The sequence below is a fragment of the Onychostruthus taczanowskii genome, unplaced genomic scaffold (assembly GCF_017590055.1).
Source record: "Onychostruthus taczanowskii isolate IOZ18803 unplaced genomic scaffold, ASM1759005v1 scaffold14, whole genome shotgun sequence".
In the NCBI taxonomy this organism is placed as follows: Eukaryota; Metazoa; Chordata; class Aves; order Passeriformes; family Passeridae; genus Onychostruthus; species Onychostruthus taczanowskii.
In genome coordinates, this window is record NW_024498573.1 from 7,226,558 (window position 1) to 7,241,798 (window position 15,241).

General features: G+C 43.4%; 1 protein-coding gene across 1 annotated transcript in view; it reads left to right on the forward strand.

The window, feature by feature from the left end:
- The first annotated feature begins 8,485 nt into the window (after window positions 1-8,485).
- Window positions 8,486-15,241, forward strand: part of ADAMTS2 (ADAM metallopeptidase with thrombospondin type 1 motif 2) — a 174,616-nt gene continuing 167,860 nt past the window's right edge. Inside the window, exons 1-2 of the mRNA XM_041397984.1 lie at window positions 8,486-8,679; window positions 9,640-10,001. Of these exons, the coding sequence (XP_041253918.1) occupies window positions 8,592-8,679; window positions 9,640-10,001 (450 nt within the window). The 5' untranslated portion in view covers window positions 8,486-8,591. The remainder of the gene's footprint in view (window positions 8,680-9,639; window positions 10,002-15,241) is intronic.

Here is a 15,241-nt window from a genome sequence, read left to right on the forward strand (position 1 = left end):
GCAGTGCCTAAAGAAGACAGAATCCAGAAGTTATTTCAGGTGGAAATAGTTGTCATGGAATGCAAAGCACATGCACTTTGATCATTGATGCAGTATCCCTTATGTAGTATCACATCATTATTGTGAGCATAAAACCAGACCGATAAAATACTCTACTGCAGTTGGTTACCTATTCTGAAACTCAGGCAGCCCAAAACCAGACTGCCCCATGATGCCTGAGGGAATAAATTGTAGGGCATCACATTTAGTAGATATGCTTCATGTTTTTCACCTGCTTCTGTGTTTAGGGGTTCTTTGCTGTCTGAATATGAAAAGCACCTTAAATAATTGCCCAAAACTACAAGTTAGAGGCAGGGATGCTGTAAGCACAGCAGGCTGAAATGATTCTAAACCACTTTGTCAGTAGGCGATCCTGATTGTATTAACATCCATTTCACATGAGGGTCACAGCTCTTAGTTCAGTGAATTTACTCTTGATTTATATGTCTATAAAGGATGGGAACAATCATAAGATACTCCCTGTGATATTCTGAAATCAATACAAAGGACCAAAGAACAAGGAAGGCTGCTAACAAGCTTTCGGGTCATGGACTGAGCGCTGCAGTCTACCTGTCAACCATTGGTTGAAAGTGGAGCAAAGCCAGTTATAAATTTGCTAAACATAAGATATCCATTTGGAAGTGATTTTATTACATTTATGAAATGAAGAAGGTCATTAGAAACATCAAGATTTTCCCATTGTTGCCTTGGGGCACTGAAATGCCTAATGTGTGATTTGCACTTATTGCACCAAGCCAGCTCTCTGCAGCTTTGAATTTTCAGGTGAAAATTATTTCTGATTATGCTTTCTGAATGTGTTTCCTTAAATTTCCATTTCTGCGAGCTTGCTCTATTATTTCCACTAAACTGAACTTTCTGAAGCAATAATTCTGTTTGTGTAACATAGAGCAGGCTTACCCAAGTTAAAGCTCTTCATATTAGGCTAGACCCTGACATGTCATTTGAAGAATAAGCTGAAGAACAGCCAGAAACATTTGGTTGTTTTACTGCATGTTTCAATAACAGCCCTGGGCTTACTAGAGATTTTCCATGCTATTTTCCTTTGATGTTAGTGTGACACAATTTATAGTTCACTCTTAGGAGTGCCAGCTCACACTCAAGTAAGTCCTGTTCAGGGATTAAACAGAAGACAGGGATGGGATTCAATTCCCGCATGATGAAGGTGAATAGAAATTGTTCTATTCTTAGTCCTTTTCTCAAATTTTTCTTAGTGACAAATGATGCAAGTGGCTTGCTTTTAAATGTTCCTAACTAATTCCTGCCCTCATTTCCTCATGTGAATGAATGAAGGATTAGGTAGAACTTCCATGTGCAGTGCCGCATCATTTGGCAGGCTTGGAGAGTGGAGCTAGAGGAAGTGCAAAATTCACAATCTTAACATAACTCTCTTTTTTTAAGGTAGAAAATGCACATTCCCAAAAGCTTCCCATTTCCCAACAGCCTGAGAACTGTCTTCCTTTATCCTTCAGGCACTGTGACTATGACCTTCCCCCTGAGTTGGCAGTTCTCACTGAGTCAAATTCCATGAACCTTCTGAGCTTGTTTGACTTGAGGCTGCAGATATTCCATATTGGATAAGATCCCAGTAATCTGCTGTGCTTTTCCTTCTGTGTTACTTATATACTGAAACAGCAGCTACAGAAAGTCTATAATTTCTGTGACTGATGAAAAACCTCTTAAAATATAGGGTCCTGGGTGGTAGTAAGTTTTCCTTACCCTAATTTGTAAGGCCTTCTCTGATGAAGCGTGGTGGAGCATATGAATTCAGTATTTCTGCCACTGCTTAAAGCTTAAACTCATCTCTGAAGATGCAATTATTTACGGTTTTCTCCCTTTCAGCTTTATGGCTCCCAGCAAGCATGATTAAGGGGGGAAAAAAATAAAAAAGGGTAAGTTGCAAATGCACGGCATCTCTCGAGGAGATGGAGTAGGCGGTGAGAAGGGAATTAGCCTAAGACTTCTGTTGTTAAAGGATAAAATTATTCAGATAAACTGTTTGTAAATGTAAAGAATAAATACTATTTGACAAGTGTGCCTACGAGTAATAGATAAGAACTGCAGAGATGATTTTTTAAAATATTATCCAAACTGTTAGGATTTTGGGATGGAAATCCTTATTTTTCTACTTGTTTCACTAAACTGCTATATTGAATTTTGTACTTAGGGAGGTCACTTTCTTCACTGTCTTACTAACTCAATAGACCTCAGTCTCAGCTGGGCCTTCTAGGCATTACTTCAATACAAATATACAAATAATGATTCTGAAACTGGAAAATGTCCCAGTCTATTTTAAATGCGTATTTGTTTTTAGTGAAAATATAAATTACTAAGATGTCCTATTATCAGAGTTGCAGCTGTGAAGCAGGAAACCGGAAAGTAAAATTTGTTTTATTTGAAGAGAGAATTGAATTTGAAGTTCTTGATAAGTCTTAATTTTCAAATTTTCTCTGTCTTAGGAACAATCTTGTGTTTTGGTTGTACTTGGATTTACTAAAAAATATTTCAGGGGCATTTGATACTATTTATTAGGAATACTTTTGCTTTGTTTCTTAATGTGTGCTCTTTATGTGTATCTTTATTCACTAAAACAATGCTTAAACTGAACAAGTGACCGATTAATATAAGCAGTGGGTGAATCAGTGAGAATGAGTGGTGTGGTTTTTCTGGAGAGTGAAGAAATCTGCATGGCTGAAATGCTTCTAAAGTGATTTCTTTCTAGCAGAAAAATTTGTAAGTATGGTTGGTTGAAACTGCTCCATCGAAATTGTTTCTCAACAATAAGTTAGTATGTTGACTAGAAACATGATTTTCCTGCAGAAATGTTATTCCTGGAAGATGTTGATCCTTCTCTTTTTAAAAAGTGATGGTGCACAAAGCCAATCTATTTAGGCCAAACTTGCTAAATGTTTTTCAGGGAAAATTATCTATGGCTTTGCATATATATATATATATATGTGTGTGTGTGTGTGTGTGTGTGTGTGTGTGTGTGTGTATGCAGAAATTATTATATATTACATATTATATATAAGTTTGCACTGGGAAAAAATCCCAAACCCTTGTTTGGGACCTAAACTTCCTTTATATGTAAAGCTGACAAAGGAAGCGGCAGATCTGAGGGCCATCAAACTTTATTATATTTCCAAGATCTTCCACAAATTTGAACTTAGTGAATTGTCCCCATTTGTGTCATAATAAGATCTTAAATAAGGCCTGTCTTTCTGTAAGGTTGGAAGCATGTTGATAGGCAGGATAGGAATGCTTTATTGTCACTGCCTGTGTACTTGATGTTTTTGAGATTTCTGACCTAGGAGAGTTATTTTGGCATCAGATTGACATGAACAATACAGAGAAGGGTAGAACATATTGAAAAAGTGTTTGGTTCATTCAGTGCCTCTATTTTCTCCCCTAAAAATAGGTGTCTCTTATACTGGAAAGGAACTGGTTAGTAGCAAATGAGAGTTCTTCAAGAGGGAAATCAAATGTCCCAGTACTAATTAGTTGAAATTAGGATCATTCAAATATTTATATAGAGAAGGCAAGTATTCCGGGAACATGCTGGGATAGATCACATGGCTGGAATATTAATAGTGAGGCAAAAAATCTGAACAGAAAGAATCAAGGTGAAAGCATAGGGGAGGGTTTGTATTATTTATCAAAAGACAACTAGCTGGTAAATACAGATGATTAGTGGAAGAAGTGGTAACAATGAAATTTTGCATTTTCTCTGTCAGCATAATACATAAAGGGGAATTAAGATGTAACATCTACCATGGGCCACAAAATCAGGACAAAGTGACTGAACCAAATAGTGAAGATGCTGAAGGAAACTTGGATCCATCCCTGCAGTTCTGTTACTTCCTTGCCTGGATCTGAGTGCAAACTTGTGTGTGGGGGCAGTTGAGGTGCAAGGCTGAGGTCAGGCAGCAGCTCTGGCCCAGCACAGAAGGAATTTGAGCCTGTGTTATCAATGAACACAGGCCTGAGAAGGTGCCCACAGCTGGTCCCTGTGTGAGCAGCATCTTACAGGTCAATCTCTTGGCCTGAGAGAATTGCAGGCAGCAGGACCTTTGCACTGTCCCAGGCTGCAGGTGTCCCAGCAGTGACACATGGAGCAGGGCTGGGAGGAATTGCTGCTCTCTTCTGTCCTGGAAGAATGGACACTTGAATCTTCAAGTCCCACTGTCCAACAGTGACAGGATTCAGAATGTAAAACTGCCCAGGTTTTTCTGAGTAAAGCCCCTGAAATTCTGGGGTGTGTCCCATGCTGCTCCTGGCTCAGCAGAATCACCAAGTCTCCTGAGGAGCCTGGGCACACCAAGCATGCCTGGGAAGGGCTTAGGAGCTGCTTCTCAGAAAGCTCAGGATGAACAGGCAGAGGGGATGCCCTGCTTTTATACCTTCAGTCAGTAGCTTTCTGTTAAATCAGGATTTTATTAGTTAAAGATGTTAATATCTTCTGTCATATTACCTGATTTCTTACTCCAAGAATCCAAGGGACTGACCTGGGTATTACTACTTTAATTTGGTTCATTTTCACTTCACTTATCTTAGAATATTTCTGTGGCACTTTCTTAAAAAAGAAGTGGAAGTGAAATTATTAGCAAGAGCTGAATAATTTGATAATTTATTAATAGTTCCATTGGTCTATTTTTTGTGTGATAGATTGTTTTGTTACCCTACTAAAATAAAAGGGGGGAAGGTAGGACTGTTCCAATTTTAATTACTGCTCTTTAGCTTGCACTGCTTCAAAATCAGCATTAAATACCTCCTTTTTTCCTAGGTAGTACATCATAGTGCCACATAATGGCAAAAGGGTTCAAACAATATGAAGCCTGGAAATGTCAAGTGTGAAGGAAATGAACTGGCACACTGTTTTAATTTTTCTTCCTTTTTATTAAGCTTTATAACATTGCATAGCCACAAAGTGTGCATTGCAGTCAAGGGTGAGAGCAAAGACAATCATCTGTGTGAGAAACACAGGCAAAATGCAGCCCTTGTGCAGACAGGTACCATCCTCCCCATCAGGAGGTCAGGAATGACAATTCCCCTTTTGGGGAACCTCTCACCTGAGGGCTTGGACTGCTTTGAGCCATAAGCAGACTCAAAGTTACCTGCTTAGGTGTGGGTGTGCCCTTTGCAGAAGGCACAGTGCTGCAGTCCAGCATTTCTCCTCACAGCCCCACTAATAAAAGGAAAAGAGTGATTTTCCCTTGAAAACAGCAAGACACCTTAGAAGTTCCAGACACAGTATATTTCTCATTGCAATGTGCAGCTATATGTGTTTAAAACACCTTCAGAGCAGTACTGGTGATTAGGCTTAGGATCTATTCATTTTCCTAAGCAAAATTAAATGTTGTGAGAACATCTCCAAGGGAAGGTCTGGCTGCAGTTTATGCAGATGCACCCTAGCTGGAACAGGAACAGAGAGCACAAACTTGGTGCAGATTAGAAAATCTGTAAATCCAATAAATACTCCACAGTCTGTGCTGGGCCCCATATCGGTTCAGTTACAGGGCTGTTCATACCTCTGCTGGCTAGTTTGAAACTAATTCAGGTATTTCAGCTGCTAGAACACCTTTCCATCAGTGTGGGCGTTCATTCAGGACACACAGAGCATCATTTTCTCCTTTCTGTATGCCTGTATCCAGTGAAGGCAAACATCTGTGTGACTGTAGTCATGGCTGGCAGAGCACAGCCATGCTCTCAGATCGACCTATCCAAGCACAGTTGCAGTATCTAGTCCTTCTCCATTCCAGTAAAATAAATATGGTGTGACTTCATTAGCACCAATCAATTTAGAGGGTTGTGGACTATAATTAATGCAGCAGTCCATACATTCCACACTGATTTTTTTTTTCAGTTGTTTCTAAAATGTATAGAAGCCATGGAGACAGCCATGACAATGCCCCACTAAGGAAACCCAGACTACAACCTCATCTGTCTGTGACAAGAATCCCAATTTAGGAAATGGAGAATTAGTTTTTGAGGAGAATATTTCCCTGAATTTCTCTGCTACAGTGGTGTAATGGCAGCGACGTAAGGACTCTTCTTGGATTTCACTCCTCCAGGATCTGTGGTGGTTGGCATGCTTTGGGCACCTCCTTAGGGTCAAACATGCACCCGTTTTTCCTGTGGAAGGACAACAGGCCATTGCTGTGCCATGTGGCACATCCTCAGTTGGTCTAAATCTCACTAAGAACCCACTGCAGAAAACCTTGGCTCTGCTGGAGTCAATAGCAAAACTCTCACTGGCTTCAGTGGGGATCAGGATTTATTCCAGTGAGTGCAGTGGAAGCACAGTTTTTACCAACTGCAGATCTGGCTCTGTTGTTTGACACTGGTTCTCAGTTTGTTTTTTTTTTAAATTTTAAAGGAAGTTGTAAAACAGTCCCCCCAAGCCCTGGAGCCCATGGAGCTTTTGTCTCCGTATGATAAGGTAACAACATGTGCACACAGAACTTGGTTTCTCTATAGAAATAGACTGCATGAAGGCAGTTACTGATTCTTTTTGTTTACATCATTACTCTGCAGTACAGCTGTTATCCATATTAAAGCATATTTTTTAACCTCCAGTATTTTTGAGAGTAAAAAATCCATCTTAATTAGTAGAACTAATGGCTGGGTTGTTTTGTATTTGTATAATATACTCTGTCACTTTTAGTTTTTTTTTTTGGATGAATCATATACAAATAAGAACTTTGATTTCAAGTGTAGAGGGCCAGCCCCTCTCCCTTTCAAGTTTATGTGTAGAAGTTATTTCAATTTGAGCAGGATTGGATGGATGAAACATAAAAAAAGCCACATCATCATCTTAAAATACAAGTCCAATAAAAATGAAGTTGGAACTTTACCAGCTGTGCACTGATGAAAGCATATAAGATTTTAAGTACAAGAAGCTGCTCAATATGGACCCAAACCCAAACCAAAAAAAAAAAAAAAAAAAACCCCCCCCAAAAAAAAAACAAAAAAAACAACATAAAAACAAACCAAAAGCTAAAAGGAAGAACTGGGAGAAGCCTGGTGCAGACAGCAATTCCAAATAGGGATCATTTGAAAAGATGAGAAAGGATGTTTGAATGTAATGTACAAGTTGATCTACCTCATCATTCAGAATAATCTTTCCCTTTTTATCCTTAACCTAAAGAATTGGAAAGCCAAACCAGAGCATTGAACCAAGCAAGCAGAAATCTTATGCTGCCACAACTGATTGGGGTTGGGGTCCATAAGACCTCCTCATGGGCAGGGAGCAGGACTGGCTTGCTGTTATTTTTCTTCTATACCCTTCATTTCTATCCATAATATAGGGGTGGAAGGTAATAGCTGGACCCTTAGTCATAAAGGAGCAAGAATAGTCAAGGATACCCAGGAAAATTCCTTGGCAGAAGACCAGCTTCCTGCAGGAAGCCATTGCCTGCAGCTTTCCAGAGAGTCTAACACATGCAGATACAGTGAGAATCAGCCTGGGGTAGGTAGGGCTGTGGGCTGGCAGGGCCAGCAGGAGCACAAGAAGGGCTAATAGGATTCTGCAAGGTTAAAGTGGTGAAAGCAGCAGATGATCCCAGTAATGTAAAAGCTGAGTAAATACACACATTATTTGAAGGGAATAAGCAGTATGGCATTTATCCTGGCCATATGGAAACAAATATAACTTGTTTTTTACCATAAAGGCCACTCTTGATTTTTAATTATTTAAAAATCCTTCTTCTATATTGTATTTATAGTATTCCTAAAGACTTTCAGGGTCTATCTCTTCAGTTGCAGATATTTAATATGAGATTGCAGGAAGCAATTTCAGTCTTATTAGCAAATAGCCCTAACAATTTTTCCTGTGAAATGGCTGCTTAGAGTAATTTATTGGATCAGATGAAGATCTCTGACCGTGATATGCCTCTGCTGCTGGCACTTTTTCCATTTGGGTCCCTGCTGTCAACTGGAAACCAAGACTGCAACACAACTCATGCCGAGGTGCCTTAAGTTTGTCAGCCTCGTCTGTCTCTGGTCGTTTCCATCCGGATGCACAGCCGGGACGGCGCAGCCCGCTGGCCTCGTTAGCGGGACGCTGCCCCAGCTCCCGGGGGCTCCCGAGCCCGGCGCGGGGCGTTTCTTTTCGCCTCCACACGCGTTCTGCCAACTCCCGTCCCCGCCGGCGGGCCCGTCCCGGCGCGGGGCGCGGCGCGGGGCGGGCGCTGCCGGCCNNNNGCGGTCCCGTCCCCGCTGCCCGCGGCCCGTCCCCGCTCCCCGCGGCCGGGCTGCGCCGTGTGGCAGCGCCTCTGTCAATCAGCCTGACTTCACTCCGCACGCCCTGTGCTTCCAGTACTATACCCCCGCCGCCTCCTGGTGTCTCTGCTTCGCTGCGAGCCGGGAGCGCGGCCGCCACTGCCGCTGCGGCTGCGGCTGGGCGAATGCGCGGGCGGCGGGGCGCGGGGCAGCGCTGAGCGGCGCGGAGCAGCGCGGAGCGGGGCTGCCGCCTGGCCCGCCCCGGCTGCGGGCAGCCCGGGCGCCGGCCCCCGCGTCGGGCCGGGGCCGCCGCGATGGACCCTCCCGCGGGCATCGCCTGCCTCCTGCTCTGCTGCGCGCTCGCCCTGCCCGCCGGTGCCCTGCGGCGCCCCGGGGACAGAGGTAGGTCTCCGCCGGGACGCCTTCGGGGCTGCTCGCCCTGCCCCGCCGCCGCCGGCCGGTGCCCGCAGCCCGCCCGTCCCAAGTAGCGGCTCGCCGCCCCGCGGCTTTCGGCTCCCCTTGAACTTCTTCTGAGGCTACTTTTGCCGGGTTTCCAGTTGTTTCCTGCAAGCGGCAGGCGGGGACGGGGACCGGGCAGCCGCGCCGCTGGCGGGGAAGGGACCGGGAGCGCCCGGCAGTGACAGCGCTGCCCGCAGCCCCGCGCCGCCCGCTGCCTGCCCCGCGGAGCGGGAGAGCCCCGGCGGGCAGGGAGCGGTGCCTGGGGCTCCCCGTGCGGGCTGAAACACATGGCAGCTCGTCTGCCTCCTCCTCCTCCTCTCGCCCGGGCCATCGCCTCTGTCCGAAACTCCCGGGCTCCCACTGAGACCGCTCCCGATCGCTGCCCGTGGCGTCCCCATCACCGCTCGACTCAAACCCGCCGCAACGGGGGCAGTTTGAGGGACGTGCCTTTGCCTTGCAGGCTTACCACCTGCAAACCCAGCCCCTACCCCTGCCCCTGTGAGCAGTCCCGAACTGAATCAACACCCTGTCTTCAGCGCTGGCGACCCGGGAAACCCGCAAAGTCCCCGAGGCGACCCGGTCACTGGCTGGGTGTGCAGGGGTGCGGGGGCCGGGCTGGGTGGGCAAAGGGGAGCGGGACCTCTCTCCAGGGGCTGGTGTGCGGGGTCCTGGCAGGGTGGGGAGGCTCACTCTGCCGTCTGGTATTTTGGGGGGGAAAAGGCAAGTTTGAGTGAACTCTGCACACACTTCATGCAGGTGAACCAAGTGCCTGCAAAGAGTGCAGTGTCCATCTGCCTTATGTAAGTGTCTGCTGTGCTAATGAATAATGGAATAAAAATCCCGCGGCATCAGGATATGTTTAGTTCTAGTATCTCTGTTCTCTCTTGCTTTCTCCCTGTAAAGATTCAATCCTGAGGAATATAGAGGAGTACAGCCTTGTCATCCCCACAAGCACCGATTCAGAGGGCAGGTTTCTATCCCACTTGGTGTCTGGACCACCAAAAGCGCGCTTCAGGAGAGCTGTGGAGGACTTGCAACATGAAGCAGCAAATGAGCAGATATTTTACAATGTCACCGTTTTTGGAAGAGAGTTTCACTTCAGGCTGCGGCCAAACTCCAGGCTCGTGGCCCCTGGAGCAACAGTTGAGTGGCAGGAGGACTCTGAGGAGACTCATATTGAACCTCTCTATGGGAATTGCCTCTATGTTGGGGATATCACTGATATGCCAAATGCTTCAGTTGCTATCAGCAATTGTGATGGATTGGTAAGTTACTTTTGTTATTATATCAAAGATAATTATATTAATTTCCTACAGTCTTTAAATATAAAATGTGTGGACTGTCAGAAACTCACACCTCATATGGTAACTGTGAATGCAAATTAACTAATGTTCCCTTGTGTGGGAATAGCTGTGCTGCACCAAGCGCTGCTTTACAGACAGTGGCACTAGAAGTTTGAGCACATGCTCTGAGGTAGCTACTCTGGAACAGAGCAGCTGCAAACAGCATCTATGTTGATTTGTGGTAAAGTTACTTGAGGGGTCTGATGCTCTAAACCAGAAGGTTAAGTGGCAAGTTCTCAGCATCCTCTTCCACTTCTCACTTACAGCCTGCAAGGGTAAATGTTATAAAGAGTTAATCCTGAATAATGGGCGGGACTACCCTGGAAACAAATTTGATAGGTAAAATATGGTTTTGTCCTGGAAAATTTAAATTTATTCAGTCTGTTTTCTTGGATATTTCACTTGGTGAGTTTCATTGCCTAATCAAATGATTGATGAAAAGTTTTGATTGGAGTTTTACGAGCAAAACAGCCCCCTGTGATACATTTGTCAAAGCTGTGTGCTTTAAAACTGGCTGCAGCTTTCTGTTCTGGAGTGCATGTTCAGCACTCAGTTTATCACTGTTTGTCCCTGACATCCTAAACTGTCACACTGTCATTTGAACAGTAATTACTGCACAGCAATTTCTTTAGTGAGAAAGGGGGTCTATTTTATTTTATAATGACCAGTTTATCCAGCCTGTATTTCCTTGCTATAGCCTTTAGAGTTTGTAATTTTGAGATTGCTTAATTGTTATACATTCTGCCTCTGCATAAAGAGCCAGTAGGAGTCAGTTGTATTTCTATTTATTTAGTCATAGGAAGTTGTTCATTTGCTGTGCCAAGAAGATGACATGTATGGAGATAGTATGTTGGCTATCTGAGAATGGAAGGGAATCAAATACTTTTCCCCTTAGTCTTTCCTTTCCTGTGGTTTCTCCCAGCCATGTGCATTCCTGTTCTGAGAAGCAGGTTTTAATGTTGCAGTTGTTTGATGTGGACAGCTGGCTGAGGGTAAGAGAAGCACCAGGCTGAGCAAGAAGAGCCATTCAGAGAGCAGAGTGTGAGCCTGCAGTTCTGCCTCGGGGGGGAAGCAAAAGTTCTGTGCTCTTCCTTGTGTCTAGCACAGATCATTTTGTGTAAGTCAAATTTACTTGCTTAAGATTTACTTGCTCTTTACTTTTAAAACTGGAGCAGATCCAAGGGTCTTCTTCCTTGTTCATCTGTGCTGAAAGGTGGAAGAAGATCCTGTTTGATGGCTACTCCTTGCCTTGTGTTCTTCTCCTCAGCACAGGTTTTAACTATAAGGGCGGGGGGGGAGCTTGTTCCTGCTTCCTTCCAGTGTTTGCCTGAATGTGGGCTCCTTATATGTAGACAGAAGAGTAATGATAAAACAGAACAGGAGTAAAAGCCAAACTTTGGATGAGACTCTAAAGGTCCAAGGCCTCATGTTGCATGTAAAAATGAGAAAGAATGAGAATGGCTTATAAAATGAAGTGAAAATATAAATGAAAAGGCTTTGTAAATTACTGCTCTTTTCACATTTGTAACGTCTCAAATGCCAAGGTGTGAAGCCAGGCCTCAATGCAATAATAAATGCACTCATAAAAGACTGGAATCCAGAAAGCTACCAAAGGAATTGTAGTTTTCTACCTGTATGCCCAACCCATGAGCCTGCCTTTTGCAGTGTTCTTGTTTCCATTAGAAGAAGCTGGAGAGTTGGTCTGGGCTGGGAGGTGCCACCTTCTAATGTGAATGATTTTCACATGGAATTACAACTTCTGTGGTTATGCTAATACATTTGGAAATGGAATGCTGCTTCCTCCTGTGTGTATCTACATGGTAGATGTTGCAGTGCAGAGATGTATTTTTTTTTTGCCCAGGTCACTGAAGCCTTCCTGCAGGAAGCATTGCCTCAATACCTTTAGGCTGTAAAGATTTCCCTGAGATTGTGCAGTAAATCTGTTTTGGAACAACAAATTGAACTCCAGTCCCTTGGGTACCATGTTCCATCTCTACCCTTTCCCTCCATCTCGGTTTCTTTCTTTCTTGTGGGGTGAGTGTATAAAACAGATTATCAATAGAGTTACACAAACTCAAAGGAATGATACCAATGTTTCTCCAAAAGCCACTGCTCTGTGGACAGAAATAATAAGCAAGTAACCACAGAAGTTAATACTGCTTGTCTCTCCCTTTACTTCTTGTTTTTTGCAAGGAGTATTGAAGAGTCCTTGGAGCAATGTGTTGCCAGCAAGACATACTTAGAGACCACTGGGCTATATGCTTTTCTTGGGTTATTGACATTTGGATGTGAATAAAGACATGGACAAGGCTATTCTCAACTGTTTTTCTATGTCTGTTTTTTACTTCACATCTAGTTTTCTTCAATGGGCCCAAGTATTTCCACCACATTTTCTAGATTGAGATAGGGATGGTGGATCTTCTTCTTGAGATAGGGATGTTGGATCTCTCTTACAACAGAGCTGTCGAATGACAAGTATTAGAATTTTACATTATAAGCTTGATTATTTTAATTCCTAGTGTTTATTTTTGAAGTGCTTGCTTTTGAAGGTGGTTTGACATCTGTCTATGGTTCTTGTGGTCCCCTGTCTTTTGCATCATTCATCAGGGCTGAAACAATACTGGACTTGAAGTGTCCTGCTTTGATTTTTTTCACTGCAAACTTTTGTTGACTGAATCTGGTTTAAGTCAGGAAGCGCATCTGCCACCTTGACAGCTTCTGATGTTATTTCCTTTGAACAGCCCTTTTGGCTTGCACTGCACTACCAACAATGTCTTATTTGCCAGTTATTGTCCTAGAAGGATCTGGCTGGTAGAATTGGTATTACCAAACGAGAAGTTGTTGGAAGGAATTCACATGAAAATAGTAGATCTGTGAAGGGACTTTTGAACTGTACTATAAATGATGAAGATCTGCTGCCCTGACCAAAGAGATACTCATTAGTTTGGGTACTCACGGCTTTCTGAATCAGAAGTCAACAGAAAATTTATTGACCTAGAAATCAAATCTGAGGCAGGTGAAGAGAACTTCTGAAGTATGCAATCTAGGTGTGTTGTCAGAGCTGGAGCAGGTCATTAAAAATTGTGGATGAAGAATCAAAGTTAAAGCTAATCAATAGATTCTTAACAGCTTTATGAATTATGAATGTGATTTTTACCATATTAAAAAAATACTGTGAAAGCTTTCCCACTTAAGATAAAACACTCAGGACAACTTGTTATCATCTTGGTTGGCCTGATAGCATTCATACAAATCCTCCACTGAGTGGGCAGAGCAAGCATGGTCAGCTCTCCATGGCCTGCAGGCTGTGGTGGAAGGTGTTGTGCTTTGAGTATGTTCTTGGTCCTTGGCCAGATTCTTACTTGTGGATGCACTTGGAAGATGAGGGAGCTGGCTGTCCTCTCCAAAGGTTGTGAAGGAGAGTGGTTGGAGGTTGTAAAAAATGCTATAAACCAACAAAAATTTAGGATTGTGTTAATCCTTCCAGATTATTGTATGTGGATGGGAACTGTCTTTCTTCACCTCAGCAGATGATCCTGCCATTGTAGAAGAACTCTTTACACATCTAGATTTTTGATAAATCTAGATTTTTTATAAATACTTCTGCAGTGCTCAAGGCAGATGTGCCAAAAATGTCTTCTTCAGGTTGGCAGGATGGCACTATTTGGTTGTGGAAATTCAGAGACATAAACTCCCTCCCAATCTCCTCACGACATTTGTAGTTTGTGAGCTAGAATGTGTACTTAGACTGGAAAAACACAGTATCAACAGCACATCTGAAGTGGATAATGAACACATGATTAACTTAGGCTGGAGTGCACAGTCAGATGTACTGACAGGACTGAGAAGACTGAGGATCACTACTCCATGATGAACAATCAATGTGATCTGATTGCACCCATGGAAGCAAAGGAAGGAACATCAGTTTCAGTAACACATCATGGTGTCCTAGTTTGGCTCCATTAGTATAATCCTCTTCCTTTTTTAAAGCGAAAAGATCAGCTGTCCAAAAATTTCACAGTGCTGTCACTAAAATGGAAAGTTATTAGAAGAAGATATACAGAAAGTGAGCTTTTCAAGCCAACTCTGATTGTTTGTTTTCTAAATGAGGTGTGAGCATGACATGGCTGGGGGTACCAGGAGTGACACCTTACAAGTGCAGTGGACTTGTTTCTTCTCGTGATGAACCAGGCAGGGTTTTCTCTACAACACTTCAGTCTTTCCTGTGCTCTTGCTAACCCTCCCAAACTGTTTTTGAGCAGCCTGCTGGCTGGCTGGCTGCTTGCCCAGGCTCTGTTTCTTCTAGAAATGCTTGGGACACCAGCAGTGCTTCTTCGACTCATGCCCAATGCTGCAGTATCTGTAGCCCTGGGCTCACCTGGGTGGGTTTGGGGGGATACATTTCCCTTTCCTAACAGTCATGGATCCTCAGCTGGCTGGTGCTTTGGCTGCTGTCAATGCAAGTGCACATCTGCCAGTTATCCCAAAATGTTGTTAGGTATTTTTTCTATTATGAGTATTTTCTTTCCTGTTTTAAATCAGAGAACTAAACTTTTTCCCCCAGTTTTTATTTTACAGGGTTGTGTTCATATAATCTAATTTCTGAAGTGGAAATGTAGAATCTCATGTTCAGATCCAGTCAATGGTGTTTCCTGAGAGCAATTCCAGCTGCCCATGTGAAATGCCCACCTTTCTCCCCTTCTTCCTGCCACTTTCCCTGCATTCCTAAAGGCATTTAGACACTTTGTGAAGTCTAGCCTTGTGTAGTATAGTTCTTCTTCACTTTGAGCATGATCTCTTTGAAGTAAGTGAATTTTAAGGTTGTATTGTTATGTGCTGTCCTGACAGAAGTGTTTTCTTGGAACTGCCCACAGAGTTGAAGGTGAATCTAACTCACTTTAGGTGGAACGTGTAATTTACCTGGATGAGAGGGTGAAGGAGCTGCTCACAATGAATATACCAGGAGAAGGCAGACATGCTTATGTAACTGTGTTATTTTTCCTTTTAGACATCCATCTCCTGCTTTCATATGGATTTATAATTTAGTCGTGTTTCTTTTTGATCTGGTTTTTGGATTACACTGGTTTGTGATGTAGTAAAAAAGCAGAGCTCAAGGTAGCACAATATTATCTTCAAAGTCTGGTCAGGTCTAGTGCCTGACA